Source organism: Trachurus japonicus, chromosome 13 (assembly GCF_045865225.1).
Source record: "Trachurus japonicus isolate A0001 chromosome 13, Traja_1.0".
NCBI lineage: Eukaryota > Metazoa > Chordata > Actinopteri > Carangiformes > Carangidae > Trachurus > Trachurus japonicus.
Window position 1 is genome coordinate 28306069 of NC_140919.1, and position 19055 is coordinate 28325123.

A 19055-nucleotide genomic window follows, 5' to 3' on the forward strand; every position below is an offset into this window, starting at 1 on the left:
GGTCACAACTTGTCTACAAAAGCGCTGTGGAGTTTTGGGATGTTGAATTTGATGAGTTTAATGAGGGAAACCAAGAAATTCCGTTAGCCTCCATAGCGTAGCTCTGAGCAGCCAGCTGCTGCGCTCCGCCGTACTGAAAATAGCTTACACCTACAATTAAAGGTAACGAACCTACTGCTATGACTATAGCGATTATGGCAATGGGCCAATTTGCCAAAATGTTGAACTATCCCTTTAACACATGGAGAAAAGATTACAAAGGTACATAGCTTTGCCATTTTTAAGTGTTTATCTTGAGAAACGCTTGGTGAGACAATTTTTCAATGATCTCAGAATACTTGAGTTAACTGAAAATCTCTGTTGTAGTCTCTGTAAGACAACACTGTATAGTATTCTAAAAAACATTTCAAATATTGATATAAATCATATTTGTTAAAAGTCAATGAAAATGAAACTAAAATCTTGACAGAATGGATGATTCACCTGGAACAAAAACCCAGATCAAGATGCTCCTTCCATCCAACTCAACCTCTGGGAGGATGTTGATGTGCACTGAGGTTTTTTACACCATACACATGCCTACCAGACAATTCAAGCTTAGTTTTCATCTGCTAACCAAGTATTTTCTCAGTATAATTATGGAGAGTTAAAGCTGCTCTTGGGCTTGTCACAGACACAATGCTCCATGGTCTGTGTGGTTAATGCTCTGATGATTCCCTTTTTATTATTTCCCTGAACGTCCTTCATTGTTGCCTTTGGAGTCGGCTCAGCAGGACGTCCACTTCTCAGAGTAACCACACAACTAAATCATCTCCATTCATACACAGTTTGACAGTGGACCGACGAAGATCTCCTTGAGATGAATAACCCTTTCAAGTTTATGCAAATCAATTGTTGGCGGTAAATCCTGAGAGCTCAGTTTTTCTGTGAGGGACAGTTCACATTTATTTAAAGTGTCTCCAACACAAACCTCTGATCTTATTTCACTGACTGGAGTCCAGGTTCCTCCTGCTTCTAATTAGCGTTTCTAATCTACACTGAATATTTGAATCGTGTGTTCAGTTCAATGTTTGGTGTGTCATAAGCAGAAGCAGATTGTTCACTCATCAATGACTAATTAAAATAGATTTTGTTCGTTCATATTTGTGATAAAAATTTGGTCATATTTCTCTGATTATTCCATCATCAGGCTGATGGTAAAGGACGAATCCGTAACATTAGAGTGTATTTCAAGTCTCATCTCTTCTGGATTAAATCCAAACACAATACAGTACTCCATTGAAATTAATCACACCCACAATCACCACAATGAAAAACATTTTTATTCATTTCCCCATCAGTCCCTCTATTGATTCCCACCCTTTAAGGCTATTTATTGCTGTTCTGGAGGTGGGGCAACAGGGGCCACTGCATACATGTGGACACCAGGGGGCAGCAGCACAACGCAGCCTGTGTCCTGAAGCGAACACCGTTCTTGTTCTGTAGCTTCTGTGCGCTTCATGGCCGACCCAGACACAGAAGTCACTACTTATCACATAGCATCTGATTAAATAAGAAACACATTACAGTTAATATCCCCACTGTCTGAGACGCACACAGGCAGGTCCATTGTCATTTCACTGCAGTTGTGATCATTTATGCTGATTTGTGCTTGTGAGGATGCATTACAGACCTCTCCAGTGATTAAGTCTGAGGATTATAAATATGACTGGATGTCTGGCAAATTGTCTGGAGACATTTGTGCATATGATGTGCATATTTTCAAATATAAAAAGAGCTGAACAACGCATCGACATAAAAACATTTTCATGACGTAATCAACAGACTGTGTTTAGCACCGTGTTTAGTTTCAGCACAATTACATGAAGACAATATATGTTAGTCTTGAAATAGCAACCCAAACCTAGAGCACAGAGAAAAAGAAAAAAAAAACAGTGACAAGAATACAGACAACACAAATGTGATGTGAAAACAACAAACCATGAACCACAAGTTTTGGTTCCACCCTCTTCATGTGCAGTTGTGAGACTGAACACAGGCCACAGTTACGCCGGTGTTTGGGAGGAAAAGGATCATGTGTAGTTTTTGGTCTAGGTGGGTTGCTGAAGTCACGCTGAGAGAATCTTATAAACATGCAGAAAGTGATGTGGTGACTATACAATGTTTTAGCTGTCCTCCCACAAAGGCTGAATCTCAAAAGTCTCAAATCCTAAAGATCTTTATGTTGCCTGGACATTTTTAACCAACAAAATGCAAAAAAATAAGAGGTTTTGAGATTCAACCCACCAGTACTGTCACTGGTATAATGCAGAGTCAGTCACCAGAGGTAGAGCTTCTGTGTTTCCTGCTCAACAGCTCAGCCTTTGTTGATGGTGTTGTACGACGGCTGTGATCCCGGCTCCAGGGGTTCACTGGCAGATTTTTCTGTGTGGTAAGGGGCCGTCTCCTCCTCGTGGTTGGTCTCCACAATGGGCTCCCTGTCCTCGTCTTGGTCGGTCTCCTCACAGCGGGGCAGCTGCAGGAAGGTGGTCAGGCCGTGCAGGTCAGCCATTTTGTGGAAGGAGCGCAGCAGGAGGTACATCATCATCAGACCCACAAACAGGTAGACTGGAGGGAGAGAGGAGTCACAGGAGGACATTTATTCTGCAGCAAAAAGACTTTTTATTCCATTCCCAATTTATTGGATGAATCATAAACATAAAATAAAAACACGGGGAGTAATTCTCCTCCAATGGAATAAAAGTGCACCACTATTTATCCCATAACTGTCTGTGACTATGATAAACACAACTCTCAGTCAAAAATATTTAAAAACACATCCAGTGCAAATTTAATATATATATTTTTTCCTCTATATGATATAAATAAAATAAAAAATTGAAGATCACAGAATGAGAAAAGATAGACATTTCCTGGATTGGAGGTTTTTAAAATTATTTTTTAAAATTTTGAAGTAGAGTCCAGTCCAATCACAACAAAGCCTCATTTTGTTTCCTGGCGAGTGATAAGCATCACAATCACACAGCTGGGATATGGGAAAAAACAGCTGATAGTTTCCAAGGGTGGTTCCAGGTGGGACAGACCACACTCCACTTGGTTGTACTGGTTTGATACATATTATGTAATGGCAAAAATGGGGGAGCTAGTCAAATGGAGCCCAAGCAGGATGATGATAAATCTGTCAGCTGATAATCAAACAAATCAAACAAATCAAACCGCAGCTATTTGCAGTGCATCTGTGACAAAGTTTTTTTTTTTTTTTCCATCAGGATTCAGCCACTAATAACCATGTGATACATGTCATAAAAGTCTATGTGCTGTGTTTACATACCACATGGAGCCACATGGAACAGTGCAGTCGGCTCAAAGTGGCAGCTGAGTCATTACATCATCATCAACTCTGACATAAATCTTTACAAATTCACTGTTGGTTGTTATTATCAGGAATTAGTGTCAGAGTCTGACATACACTGGACCATGGACACAAAACTATTTTAGTCAGTCAGGACACCAGTGCCCCTGAGCCCCCGAGTTGTTGGCAGAGATGAAAACAAAATCTGCTCAACATTTGTTATTTCTGCTCTGATTCTCTTGTTTGCAAGAACCACGTACAAGTAGGCCAGTTCTTCAAGAAAAACAGTGCAGGATAACAGAGGCCTCTGCTCCATAACGACACTGTTATTGTGGAAGTTTACAGTGAATGGTGGGGGGGAAATCCTGAGTACACAGGACAGCCCCCGCTGGTTTTAATATACGCATACTGTATAATGGAACCAAGCAGCTGAGGTCCTCCATGTTTTTATATCTACAGATTTAAAGAAGTTAAGGGACTGAAATTTGAACCTGCTTGATTTTAAACATGCTTATATTTCTTGGGGGTGAAGCACGTGCTGAAAAACAGCACATGATGACTTTTTAAGACTTTGACCGTGCAAACACCAAACTATCATCCCAAAATATTTGCTCATCAGCGATTCACTAGAAATGTTGTGTCGTCACAGAAAAGCCCTGTAACAGCAGTTTCTTACTTGAACTTTGCATCTGTCCATGGACTATTGAATTTTTCAGTAGCCTATCTTTGAAAAACATGTGGGTCAGCTTCAGACTACATTTTATATAAAGTACAGTATGAGTTTATTTACAAAATAAGCTTCCCCTGACAAAAATAACAGCAGTTACAAATAAATTGTATTGTGTGAAAACATTAGAATTAGAAGTGATGATAAAGCATTTACCTCCTGTACAATTCTGTGTGGAGACTGAAGATGAGTGCTCTAATGTGGGAGTTTTTGGAAATAAATGCCATCTGTTGTATCGGTCCACCATTAATATTATCATGAGGTAAATTCTAAATTGCCTTCCTTCGAAAGATTATGATGAAAAAACAAAACAAAGCCCACAATCACCACAGTTTGGATGTACTGTTACTGTAATTTACAACAAATTTGACTTCAGCTGGAGGAACAAATCTGGGGTTTCATGTAACACCACATCTGTGGCTGTGAGAACAACAGGACACAATCTGCAGCCGGTCTCTAATCCTCCTCTAGACCTGCAGGGACAGTTTGGGTTAATCTCATTCAACCTACATCATTATTATATAATAGAGCCTGTGGGACGGGGAAACAACAGGGCTGCTCCATGTGAACTGCTGGGCCTCCTTCCAAACTGAAGTCAAGGGATTCAAAGAGACCAGGACACAGAAGAAAACACAGTGACTTACAGCAACGACCACTCACACTGAAATAATATCCTCCTACATCCAATCCATAGGAGGAAGCAAGTGTATGTGGCCAAAACAAACATGGTCATGTCTTGAACCTAAAGACACCCAAAGTTCATCATCAACATGTTTTTTCTACAACACACTTGAGTGATGCATTTGATTATGTTGCACAAAAATGAGCAAAACTGCAGAAACAAGGACGAGATGCAGAATTCACTTATTTACCATCAGTGCTGGAAACAGCAGATATTCACTAAAGAGCACGGCCACTTTTGGACAAAAACCTCATTCCAGCCCTGATTCAATTAGAGAGGAAACACTCAGACAGAAACAGAACAACAACAACCGCGCAACTATGAACAGACCTTCCATCATGTGACAGTGATATCTTGATCTAAACAAGAACAAAGAACTTCTGGGGTGGAGTGCAGGGTTCTATGAAGAAACACAAATGTGCTAAACATCTGAATCTTACTGTTGGCAATGTGTAGGAGCTATTTACTGGTTTATTAATCTATTCTGAGTTTGGAATTGTTTCTTCTTTTTTTAATAACATATTCATTAGTTTCCTACTGTTTTTTGTTTTTTCCTGGCATAGTTGGTGCTGGTTAACTAGTATTTTGATTAACTGGGGAATGCTATAATTATGTACTTGAGTAGGTAGACAGGTGAAGGACCGTCATGGGTGGGCTTCCATTACTTGCTTCTTTGAATGCCTTTTGGACGCCTTCTTAATTTATTTTGATCTGTTTTGTGTTGTTTTCTTCAACCCTATCTAACTGCTGTATTTATGCTGAGTTATCATTTCTATTGTGCAATGATGTGTTGTGTTAAATCAAAGACAGAAAAAAAAACAAATAAACCTTAAATAACTAAAATAAAAATAACAACTTATCTTCCCTGCATAAACTGCATGCGCAGCAGTGGCCTTTTGACTCTTATGCTGAATTTAAATCTGTATGAAGACAAATAACAAGTGGAGAGAGAGTCTTGGTAAAAATGCAGGTGCAATGCTCTTTCAAATGATACAACAAGACCTTAATACTGGAGCTTGTAATACAGTTTTACAAATGATGTGCGCTTCAAAAGAAATACTATCTGTAGCTGCCTACACATTTTAAAGTGTTTTAAAGACACTTCCAACAAAACAAAAACAGACATCACTTTGCATTTCTTGATGTTGACGTGAATCAACATCACAAATCATGAATGATGACTCACAAGATCTTGCTACAAGCATGATAAAATAAAGCTCCTAATTTCAATATATTTCAGACAAGCCAAGCCACGAGCATGACTAAAACCTATTAAGCAAAAAGCCCCCGAGGGTTTTTTACTCTTTAAAGCTTCAGTTGGTAACAATTATTCAGTCATATTTGCTGGAATTGTCACTATATTCTGATGGTCAGACATTAAATGAGTAATTTAGGACAAAATCCAACTCCTCTGGCTCCACCTACAGCCTGTAATCGTATTTGCCAAAATCCACCGCGCCCGACGATTCTCCACCAGTCAGGTAGAGGGAGCAGGAGGAGCAGCCAATCGCCGCTCCTACACGTCGTGCTATGGATACGGTACATCTTTTTTTTTTTTTTTTTTTTTCTCTGTGGGTGCGTTCATGGCTACTTTGTGTGTGTCTGTGTGTGTGTGGGGCGCTTGGCAGAGGTTCATAAAGGGACCTGACGGAGTATTGTCTTGAAATTTCCGACCAAGTCGCGGAGTTTACTTTCACTTTCGTCAACTTACCAACTGGAGCTTTAAGCGCCCACACATGGAACCTAAAATTACACTGAACTCACTGTTGCGTCTTAGACAATTTCACTTCTGTTTCAAAACTCAGATCAGCTTACTACGAGCTACCCGGATAAGTGAATTTGAATTTCAAGAGTGTAACAAGATACAAGTCTGAGAGCGGTTTCATTTCCAAAGAACCAAGAAAGGAGAAGCAGCGTGAGGCGCTACTTCTCACATCAGAGGTGAGAATGAAGGCTTCACGCCTGGCTGCAAAGGTCAGCTTCTGTCCTCCCAGCAGCAAGACAAAACAAGCAGCCTGCAGACATACAACTCTTTTCTGTTACATTCCTTAAAGAAATCACATCAAAAACAACTACAATATTTGTCTTTCCTCCAGAAGAAAGAAGATGAGGCAGAGACATGTGAACCTTTTGGTGTTATCGTCTGCCACCTCTGGCTCTGTGCCTCTGCACAGTGTTAGCTCAGTCTCATTTCCATCTCTGCAGGCATGGAGCTCATAGCTGTGTGACCCCCCATTGGTCTCAGTGTGAGTCATGTGACTCCTGTTCGCTCTCGTATTAACATAGCCACAAATGCAGAGCATTTTCAGTCACACTTTGGCGGTGAAATAACAATATTAAAGTGGAAATATGCAGGTATCATGATGTCTCTGCATACAAAGAATTTTAAAATTGACGTCTGGATGTTCCACAGACTGGATGTGCTTGTGGGAACATGTATGATAATGAGGATTCATGGGATCCCATTCATTTTTGCAAACTATTTGGTAAATATGATTCCTCCATGATGGAGAGGAGGCTGTTTCTGCAGTGGCAATACTATTAATATTATACTAATAATACATCTACTGCATCGAATTCTAGGACATTTGCAAAAGTTGTAATGTTCCTTTAACGTAACCTTTGTTTTGGTTAGTTGAAAAGACAAGTACACGATGAGTGGACGCCATTATTGAGCTCCCGTATTTCTCTTTTTCTTTGATTCTCAACTCAGCTAACAGTGAGTAACGTGAGACCGCTTTGTCATGTATGATAAAACGTGGTGTTCTGCTCAATAAAGTAGCAACAGTCATTAAGTCCCAAGTAAAGTATTTTGTGGACATTCCTTTTTTTCCTTGCTCACACCACTGTCACTCACACACAAACTGTTACACACTGACAGGGTTTCTCCTCAGAGAGCAGGATGACCATCTCCTGCTCTCTGAGGAGAAACCCTGTCAATGTCCTAACTAATGAGGAGAGAAGCTTCCTACACACACACTACACACAGTTGAAGCCCATGAAGTCAGTGGCATACTGAGCCATTTATTCAGTATTCCTGACTAATATGCACTGAGCATATGACTTAATTATATGACTTAGCTGTGTTTGCTTTGCTCTGTACATTACAAAGTGTGTACTAAGTGAATCATAACTGGGAGTGCAGTGAAAGTGAGTAATGTGAAGCCTGGTGATTGTGTTTTTCCAACATGTTGGTGATACATTTCAAGTATGAGTGCGACTGTGTGTGAATCCATCTGCATGAACTAAAACTGCAGTTGGTAGAGCACACGCCCCATGTGTTGAGAATAGTCCTCACTGCAGGCAGCCCCAGTTCGAATCCCGCGTCGAGCGGCCCTATCCTGCGCGTCATTCTCCCCCCTCTCTGCCTCCTATTTCCTGTCTCTCCCTCGACTCTCCAGTCCATTAAAGGTGAAAAAGCCCATAAAAAATATATATAGTATATTAAAAAAACTGCATTTAAAGCTGAATAGTTAGACGTGACATGAGCTCGGCAAAGAGTCACTGATAGAAACATCACTGCCATGCATCATGACGACAACACCTACTTGTCAAACATTTACTGCCAGACCAAGCCTTCAAAGACGGAGTGGGTGAACCTGGCACTGGCTACAGACACATTCAGACTAGAACTACTGTAGATGCACATGTGAAAATGCAACGAGACAAAGATGAAAATGAGGCGGAAAATGATGATGATGAAATGGCAATGACAACACCACTTTAACAATATGGATGCTGTAGGCTGTAGTCTGATGTTATAGTACAGGTAAAAGTCTGGCTACACCAGATTGGCTGACTGAACTGAAAGACATAACCAGAACCACACTCACCCATGACAGAAACCTGATACAGCTGCCTGTTCTGCTGCCCTGGCCGCATCGCTGGAACGAAATCCCCCAGTCCAATGGTGCACAGTGAGATGAAACAAAAGTAGATGCCGTCCAGGAACGACCAGGACAACTCCACTGCACTGAATATCGCCGCCGGGGCTACGAAGAAGCACAGCACCACCAGGATCAGCAGCAATATGAAGTGGACAACGGTGGCCGGCCGAGGCTCCATCCCCGAACGCTGCAGGACGCTGACTGGAGCGAAGACCAGAGGGTACATGAGCCTCTGGACACAGGCGGTGAGCACCAACATGGTGAAGGGGACTCCTATCAGGGCGTAGACGATGGAGAAGGCCTTCCCAGTGTCAGACAGAGGAGTGGTGTGGCCATAACCTGGAGATAAAGGTTTAGGAAGGAGGAAGAGCAGAGGCACAATTGAAAAGATGATTGTGTGAATATTTAAAATGGATCAGATAAGACAGCATGGAGGACAAAGACACTGATCTGCTGCCTTTTGTATATAATTGTTGTAATCCCAGGGGATTTTTTAAAATTCCAACTGATATTTGGATTCCAAACTAAAATAAATTACCTAAAAATCTTGCTGAATCTGTTTTTTTAGTTGTGTTTTAGGAGTTGTTGGAGTGTTACTACTTAGCCACTATCAGCATTGTTAGCTTTAATCTACCAGTCTATAAGAAACACTCCAAGTTCAGCATCAAATTTATTTTCCCTTACCCACAAGGAGACGTCTCCATAGGTGAAAATCGGCCTTCTTTTGTTTTGTGTCTGCTTCTAGCATGTCTTTCCTTCTCCTGAAGTTAGCATGCTATGCTAATAAGGGAGCCGGTTCAGATTATCCTCGAGTCACTGTAGCATGCAGTCTGCCCTGAAGATATAGCACTGCTCAGATGATGTCTTAATACGCTGTGCTGGCTGAAGCTTCTGCAAAGACTGGCAGGCTAAATAAACAGCTGTAAATGCCAACGCTGGGAACATATCAAAAGTGATTATTATATTATTATTTATTTTTGTGGGAGTGTAGGCTACTGCAGTACCGTTTTCCTGAGTGATACTTTAGGTCAATCATTCATTTCCACAAAAAGTTCAAACAATTCATAGTTTATTCATAAAAAACCCTCAGCTGGATCACAAGTACATGGACTAATGTGACAGAGTCAGTAAAGCTCCAGGTAAAACTACTTTACCTGTCAAACAAGTGATAATAATGGCTTGGGTGTGAGCCAAACTTTCAGTTCAAAAGCCAGTAACTGTTCCCCATGTGTCTGTCAAACCTGCCTGCAGCGAGGGAGGCCTCGTCTACCAGGCAGCAGTGAATGCACCATGACTGATGCACCTGAGATCGTGAACCTATTTTGACTGGACCAGACCTCAGCTCAGTCTCCCTCTGTGACATTAAGGAAACATGATTTGAAGAAACATCATAAAAATGAAATCATAAAAATGAAAACAACACAGTTAAAGTAACAAAACAATACAATCCTCACAAACACATTAACTGCCACAGAGACTCAATTAGATGAACAAATTCAACCTCAATCTAACAATTTTCCTGCATAGTAGAAAGACCAGACAATTTAAAAGCTCATTGAAAATAGTTTGCCACCATTAGCACTGATGAAGTATGAGACAATGGGACCCTAGACATGCATTTATTTTGTGGTTGTTTTGTTTCTTTGGAGCTTTTGGGTTGGGACCAGCAGAGGCCTGTACTGCTAAGGAGGCTCAACATACCTAGGCTTTGTGCTCAAGATGCAGCTCAACAAACCCTCAAGTCCACAATCAGAGCTAAACGGTACTGTGACGGTAGTCAAGTCCGGTTCTCAGCTTTGTGCTCTGCGCGCGTTCACATAAAAGGTGGCGTTTGACGTCATATTATTCTACTTCCGCACGAAATGGATCCACAACGGGCTGATTTCAGCCAAGACGAGTGCAATTGTTTTAATGGAGAGAGTATGAGCGATATTTTAAAAAAGCACGATCGCAGCCTGAAGCAACAGTGTTGCTGCAAATATGACAAGAGAGGAGGCTGCTTTTAATTTTTCTGACAGCTCTTGCGCTACTTTTAAATATGAAGTTTTATCCATATAAACTAGAGCAACATCAACTGTCATTTTAAATTGTGTTTTATAGCCTATTGTTATATATTTCACTGATCGCAATTATAACGCGAGTGTGTGTTTTATTGGAAGCGAGGCTGAATAGGTTACAGTGAGGTTTTTTTTTAGGTGCTGTAGCTACAAGCAAATCTCATAAACAAAGACCTTTTTAAATGTGAAAACAGCGGAGACTTATTCAAGATTTGAGTTTGGGCAACACTGAAATATAACAGGCGACACATCGGAATTAATTTATTCACGGCCACATTAAAGCAGAAGTAAGTGGTCCGGTCGTTTTCGCTAATGCTGCGTTCCAGGCAGGCTTTTGAAATCGTAAATTACAGCTTCAAGTCACAACTTACGACTTTGTAGCGTTCCAGGCAACCCACTCATGTTTTTCCGACCTGTTTTACCGGTGAAAGTCACTATAACGGCCACTCGTAACTTCCGACCGGTGAACTCGTACCAGATCGAACTGGTACCACTTCACGGTCGGAAAAATACGAGTTTCATTGAACGCACCATAACAGTCCTCGTCGCTACGTCACCACATTCACGGCGTTCCTTGGCTGCACACACAGCCCTGCATGCCGTTCTCTCTCCTCATTGGATAAAAACTGTAGGATACGATAAATGTTTTCTCTTCGGCTCAGAGCAGAGGGACTGAGAGACCCGTGTTTCAGTCCAAACACTCTATGTAAGTGATTGCTGTCGGAAGATATAACTATTTAAGACTTATATTAACACAAATATATCACTTACTTCTGCTTTAAGTGAAATTATTAACTTTACCGATTATCCATCTGATTATCTGTCCTGCTGCGAGCGGACAACTATCAGTGGTGACTGACTGTACCTATATAAAAGTAAAATATAGGCTATAGTCTAATATATAATGAGCTCCTGACGCTCAGCTCAACGGGTGAGGAGAACATCTAGTAGAGACGCTCAGAGAGAAAGTCAACAGCAGCAGATCAGCTGATCTCTCCCTCCGTACAAACGCTCCGTTCTGATCCAGCTCCACTGGACTTTCAAAGTAAAGGTGCCGCCAGCTGTAAATGAGTTAAATAGTGAAACAGCGGCGCTTTTATAGCCGGTTTTATGATTAAACTCTGAACATAACCTGGTCGGGACCAGGTTATGGGCTAAGCATAAGTTACCATTGTGATCTAGCCTCGTTAAAAGACAGCCACCTTCGCAGTACAGGAGAGGCTGGCTTTACACTCAACATACCTCGCTAACCCACTAAACTGGCTTCGCAGTACAGGCCTCAGCATCCCTTAGCCAGACATCGTTGCTGAGCACAGTTAAATGGGGAGGGAACACCGATCAGGTTGCAAAAAAAAGTTTTATCAAACAAAAATCTTAAAACTATTTACAATTATTTCCCTAACCTGTCCTTTGTAAACTTCCATTAGCTGTTTGTACACTTCTGGTGTCACATCCAGGTAAAAGGTTTAGATAACAAGTTGCTGGTTCACTTACAGCCTGTATGATAACATAACACCTGCTCATGTTTTTGACTGAGAACCACCAGAACACGCACAAAAAAGACATTCTTTGACTCAAAACATCAGCTAAGCGCATTAAACCATTGAAGGAAGTGTCTTCTTAAGAACACTTGCAGCATTGTGAAACAAACTAATGCATCACATAGGGCAAACAAACATCTCCGGACACAAAGGTCACCTCTGTTCTGCTTCATGCATGAATTTGCATTTCTTCCGTGGCCATGTGAGTGTCTGCTTTAGTGTCTGCTTTAGCAGCAGAGTTTCTGTGAATGTGACTATTCTCAGTGCAGTTTGCTCAGATTGCACAGCAGCTTGCAATAAAAGGCCCTGGGAGCTTCACTGTGTGTTGTTAACTGCAGTGATGCTGCAGTAGCTTTTGGCAACACATGTCAAAATTGTATTAAAACTCTTGGCCTGAGTTCAAGTCCAGCAACAAACCTCTTAGGCAAATTACAAGTCATGTCTTCCTGCTGACCATTAGAATGACACAGCATTTCAGACATGTGCTGCAATACTTATTACCATTACATAGACAGGGACTTTACAAGTACTTACAACTTTTAGGCAAATCATTCCCACACTTAACTTTTCTTTCCCATCAAGCAGACTAATTAGCATTCAAAACAAAAACGGTCTATTCATTCAAGTTTTTATTTTTATTTTTATAATGCTTATAGCATAAAGAAAAACATCAAAGTGAACAGCATGGCTATCAAACACATTAAATAGAAAAAAGAAAAATGTCAGTGTTTTTGTTGTTTGTCTGAAGTTTAGTGACTTCCTGTCTGGCTTGGTTTTTCTAGACAAAGCCGTGCTGTATTTGTTTTTTTCTTCTTGGAGCTGAGTTTGATTCTGCAGCTGAAAGCATCTTCACTCCTTGTGTTTTATGTTTCAAACATGCTGCACCAGTAGGCGCTCTCTGCATCAGTGTGTTTTGCCAACATTCTGTTACAACAGGAAATACATCTAATTCAGGAGACAGGGAGCAGTCTGGATGTGACCAGCTACATCTGAAGATGACAGAAACAAAATACCATAACAACATCAACTGAAAAGCACCTGAATAAGCTCCCTTTGTGATAAGTGTGTATTACATCCCTCTGAACCACTGACCGGTCTGCGGCTTCTATACGTTGATGTGTGTAAATGAACGTTACTTGCGCACATTGTTATTCTGTGGCAGTGTAAATATCTCAGCGTGTCGAGTATGGAGATGACCTAGATAAATAAACTAACATCATTATGTTCGCAAGGTCTTGTTGGTCAGTTTCTGTAAGTCACAGCATTTCCAACAAAGCAGAAACCAACCACCATTCATCTTATCATTCATCTCTTCATCTTATGACCATCACACTGTTCCTCTGGCAACTCAACAGTTGCGGACAGTTATCGCCTCTGGGCTGGTCTTACCACGAAAGTTATCAAGATGCTTTGTTGTTGATTTTACACTATTATCATGGTCATTGTTTATTAATTTTGATTCTGTAATTTGTTCTTATTGCTTGTGGGTGGAGCTGGGAGGACTCCTGATATGGCAGTCCACTTTGACGCACTAAAGGTTGTGTTCCACGTCTCCAGGTTTTGTTGTTATCTAGCTAATTTGTGTTCCTCTTTTGTCTACACAAGAAATATTTGATCACAAAAAGATATAGCACCTCTCTGGTTGGAATCTCTTTTAACATCAATGTCAACAAGTAACATGATTGATCTGGTTTGAAAGCCTGGTCTATGTGACTGTGCACTGCACTGCAATTTAAAAGGGTCCTCAGAGCATTTAGGATTGTAAAGCTGGATGAACGACTTTTAAAAGAATGGCTGAATTCAAAGTAGTAAAGGTTGAGATATCCTGATTTCAAGTCAGATCATCATGCAAATTTATGGTCAGATTTAACAAAAGCTCTAGTAGAAGAGTACACTAAACTGTGATCCTTAGGATGCGTGGACAAGATAAGACCAATAAAAGAGGTAATTAATTAATTCATCTTCTGTACCACTTATCTTCATTAGGGTCGCGGGGGAGATGGAGCCCATCTCAGCTGATGTAGTGCAGGTCGCCACTCGCCAGTCAATCACAGGGCTAATACAGTAACAGTACCATAGCATTCACACTCCCATTCCAACACTTATGGGCAATTTAGGGTTGCCAATTAACCTAATGTCTTATATCCTAACCCGCATGCTTCGGTCTGTGGGAGGAAGCCAGAGGACCTGGAGAGAGCCCACACACGCATAGGGAGAACATGCAAACTCCACACAGCAGAGGGGTTTGAACCCAGAAAGGTTGCTGTGAGGTCACAATGCTAATCACTGCACCACCATGCCACTGAAACGATAATGTTACATGTACATACTTGGCACAAGAATATTGCACATCAAACAGTAGCTACATCTTACGCATATAAACTTACATCAAAGCACAATTTAACTGCTGCTACTTAAAGGGACAACGAGGAGTTTCTAATCGGTTATAAAAAAGTCTCACGTTAATGTGGATGAATCTCTGCTACCCACACTTGTTAATGGGCCCATTTTCGATAAATATATCATTCTGTCTCTATCGTTATTTTGTTACTATTAGTGGTGGCGGAGATGCTGGTCGAGCCGACCAGCGTTTCTTTACTTTCAGTTTCGCAACGAGTCATGAGAATAACGTAGCTGAATCGCCGTTTATGGTCGTAACTACGACGGTATGTGAACCTCTTTGAACCTCTGACTTTAATTATTGATGAATGAAAACATGAGTCCGTCTTGCGCCGGTCAAAAGAATTTTACGGTGCGCGCGGAGGCTCATAAATGTAGTGTGAAAACGCTTTGCTTTTCCAAAACTCCTCGTTGTCCCTTTAAGATCCTGATGGAAGATGGACCAAACCAGTTTTTATAATAGTTCATCAAACTCTGAACCATCAGCCTGAAGGTAAGCCACCATGTTCACAGTGGATGATACAGTAGCACCGTCAGGTCTTCAGGACGGAAGAGAACACCGTTATTTTACTCTTTAATAGTGGTCTTTATTAGACGAGTGATGACGACAGGTGACTGAACCACACCTTCATATCTCTACTAGGCCTACTACTACTACTACTACTATGGTTGTAAAAAGGCATTTTAACCCATTAGGCAACTAGTGGTACACCAACTTTACATTTCATTTTGCTTTTGTCCTGTAACTTATTGATTTATAAATACCATGGCTCAGAGAATTTTACAATTTCTTTTGTGTTGTTGTTTGTCATTTTCTCTTCTTCACTTTAATTCATCTTATCTTTAATAGCCTACCTTGTAACAATGTTAAGAAAGGTGCTATGTAAACACTGGCAGTGTGACACTTTTCTTTTTCAGATCTAACAAACTAAAAGACAAACTAACAGCACCTGCATCCACTGTCTAAGATGCTATGGGTAAAATTAGCTTTGATGGTCTGGGTGAGCGTGAGCATGAACAGTGAACAGTGAACAGTGAACAGTGGGGAACAGAGGGGAACAGAGGGGAACAGAGGGGAACAGAGGGGAACAGAGGGGAACAGAGGGGACCCCCCCCCACCCCCCCACTGTGGACCTGTGATGTCATCACCCAGCAGCTAGCACCCTTTACTTCCTCTAACATCCGTCAGGCCTCAGTCTACAGACCGGCTGTTCAGACCTACAGTAGGCCTATCAGCTGAAAGATGACAGGACCCTCACTGTTATGAGAAGTGACAATAAATGTAGGCTAAATACTTTTTCTACTTTCACACACAGAATTTCACAACAAGAGCCCCTGAACACACTGACAATATACTTTTCCTTCTATACAGAAAGTGACTTTTTTCTTCAAGAAAACGAAACGGAAATGATTTTTTCCCCCTGAACCACCGTGTCATGCTGATGAAACCTCCTCTCCCTCACACAGACTCTATCACTTTGTCTCTAAAAATCCGACTGAAGCTGAAAGTTACACAGCTGCAATTTGTCGGTCACATCCATGACACGTGGCAAAACTTTAACACAGTAAATCATCAGCAACAAGACAAGAAATAAAGTTCATATATCGGACTGGTGGAGTTTTGTTCATATACCGTAGTTAGTGTTGTAGTGTATTTGTTTTGTTTGGTGGAGGTAGCCTAGTTCAGGTGTTTTGACGTGTGCGCTTTGTGTGAACTCACCGACGGTGGTGACAAGAGTGTTGGCGAAGAACATGGAGGATGTCAGGTCCCAGTTGGAGGTAACGGAGGAGTTTTTGAGGACGGAGACGCCGTACTTGTTGGCCGTCAAAACCTTGACCAGGAACTTTTCGAGGGACGCGGCGTTGACGCAGCTCTGGCCCAGGAACTCCTGCTTCAGGACCTCCATGTCGCGTCGCAGCTTGTCCTCCACCGGCCGCTCGATGCTGGAGAAAACCAGCGCCCCGAACAGCAGGTAGATGACATAGAAGAGTATGAAGCCTGTGAGCAGCAGCCACGACTTGCCTACGGAGTGCATGTCTGCTTTGGCCGCTGGCTGAGCATGAGTGAAGCTGCTGCTCGGAGATTCCCCCTGTGCCTCTCTTTCTTTCTGTCTTTCTTTCTTTCTTGTCTCTGCCTGCCGTGTGTGTGTGGGAACTTTTCAGGGGCTGTCCTAATTGAACTTGAACCCCTCCTAGTCACCGCATCCTCCTCCCACAGTGGCAGCAGGAGGGTGTGTTCAGCTGAGTCCTGTTGTGCATCCTGGACTGGTCCTGCTCAGTCTCAAGGTGCGTTTATAAAGTTGTCTCAAGTTTTCTTTAAAGCTTGGGAGAAGTTGAAAGGTTACCACTGTTTTTAAGACGTTTTAATTTCAACAAAACACTTATCTATCCTACTGAAATGATATACCCCCTTTCTTTTAACTGATTTTCTTAAACACATCTTTCTGCTCCTCTTGTTAAGTTCATTTGCAAATTAAAAGTTGTAACCTACCTATCAGTTAAATTAATCTTTATCTCATTTAGCCTACCATTGTGTTTCAAATCAGCAGTAGGCCTAATTACTTTCTTAACTTGTACAGAGCTCTGTTTAGTTCAATCTAACACTGTTAGGCTACCTACATATTTTTTTTTATCTTTTCATGCTTCATATTGTAGGGTATAGTATTATATTAAATTGTATAGGAGGTAAGCAGAATCTTTAGAAATAGTCACCAAATGCTGAGAACCCCTTCCCAGATAGCAAATATTTTGGCTGTATTCTGGCATGCTTTTGTCACATTTCTTTTTCATGGTCTGATTATGATTAAGATAAGAAGGCGGCAGCAATGGCTAAGCTATGGCATGTGTCTGATTAACCAAAAGATTGGGCAAAGTGTGGGATCAAGTAGAGGGTTGTTCATAGAAAATTGGGTGTTTTTTCAGGGGTGAAGAAAATTGTTGAAATTAGTTAAACCTTTACATTTAATGCAAACTGTTTCTGTTTTTGTTGATGTTGATGTTCTCTGTTGTTTCATTTTGTTAAGACCCACTGTTTGAGAACAGGAAGTGTTGGAACAAAATGTGGCTCTACACCCTCTAATACATTACGAGGACAATACTGTACTGCAGGAAGTGGCACTGCGTGTTGTTATCAGAATGGGGTGGAAATGTCAATTAATAAAGGAAGACTGATGGGTTGGGTTGGTCAGTGATTCACATTAAACATTAAACATCTGTTGTGTATCTGTGGCTGTGAAACTTCCATTTCTTTGCATGGGATCACTTACTATTTGAGGATAAGTGTGTAGGCTACTTGTGTGCAGAGTTTGAAGTGAAGTGCACTTATATTACAGTATATGTAGCTGGGTGTTGTAAACTTGTGTAGTAGTGACTGCTACTTTAGTTTTCTAAAGCATGTTCTCTGGCCTCACGTTACTTTAGTTTCAGTCAGTGGTCTGAAAGTGTTTGTTAACTGGAGTTTCCTCTGTCACCGAGCTTCAAGCTGAACCCTGGTCTGGGTCCATGATGGGCTGAATTCAACAGGGCTGCTGCAAATTCTGGTCTGAAAGAGGCAAAATATATGGACGCTAAGTACAAACTATTAGTTAGTTTGATCCACTGAATGAACCAGGCTTCCAAATCAGCTGTTGACTGCATGCAGCATCATGAGCTGCATCAGCTAAGAAGTTGTTAGAAGTTGTCTGGTATGGATGTCTGTTCAATTTCAGCGCAGAATTTGCAAAACATGTGGGGTTCCTCCAAATTATACATAGACAGATAGGCAACACATGGCCACTAGCACTGATAAAACTAACTGGACTGCAGAGTTTCCACTAGTGCTTAGTTATTTGACATGTGCAAAGGTGTAAAGTGTAAAGTGATATGTTGTCATGTGTAATAGGGGGATCATGGGTATGACCTTGCTTGATCCTAATAGCAAACATTAGAGTGATATTGATCTTTTTGTCTAACTCTTGGCAATTAAGTGAAGATGCAAGATCCCTAAATTGCCGAACTAATAGAGTCAAACTGAATAAAACTTCAATTCCAGTTCATGTGGAGATGACATCTGAATTTCTGAACCTGTCCGTCTGGAACCAAGCTTTTGTTTTCACAGACAGAGGTTTTAAAAGGCACAATACAGCACTCTGCCACACTCTGTTAATTCCTTCTGGAGGTAAAATCACTGGGTTGGTTGGGGTGTTTATGTAAAAGGCCGACTGACTCATGAGATGTCTGTGGTGAGGTCAGGGCAGTCTGCTGCCTGAAGGCCTGTTTTCTACCTCTCAGTACAAAGCTCTGTTATCACCGCGCAGCAGGCAGCTGCTCTGACTCAGCAAATAAAGTGCCTCACTCTCTCTGTGGACCACAGAGCTGCCTCGTGCATCTCAGAGGAGTGAGATGTTGATATCACTTTGCAGGACAATCAT

General features: G+C 41.4%; 1 protein-coding gene across 1 annotated transcript; it reads right to left on the reverse strand.

The window, feature by feature from the left end:
• Window positions 1–1300: 1300 nt before the first annotated feature.
• On the reverse strand, window positions 1301–16781 carry kcnk6 (potassium channel, subfamily K, member 6). Its single transcript, XM_085795725.1, has 3 exons — window positions 16367–16781; window positions 8595–8987; window positions 1301–2607 (listed from the first exon to the last, which is right to left on the reverse strand). The coding sequence occupies exons 1-3, from the start codon at window positions 16680–16682 to the stop codon at window positions 2357–2359; spliced, it is 960 nt and encodes a 319-aa protein (XP_085651851.1). The 5' UTR covers window positions 16683–16781; the 3' UTR covers window positions 1301–2356.
• Window positions 16782–19055: the final 2274 nt, after the last annotated feature.

Bases quoted from the DNA above. Each gene is read 5' to 3' on its own strand.
- kcnk6 (XM_085795725.1), bottom strand. From the start codon at position 16,682: ATGCACTCCGTAGGCAAGTCGTGGCTGCTGCTCACAGGCTTCATACTC. The intron at 8,988-16,366 runs GTGAGTTCACAC...CTTTATCTCCAG, and splicing joins CACTCTTGTCACCACCGTCG to GTTATGGCCACACCACTCCT. The intron at 2,608-8,594 runs GTGAGTGTGGTT...CTCTCCCTCCAG, and splicing joins GTATCAGGTTTCTGTCATGG to TCTACCTGTTTGTGGGTCTG.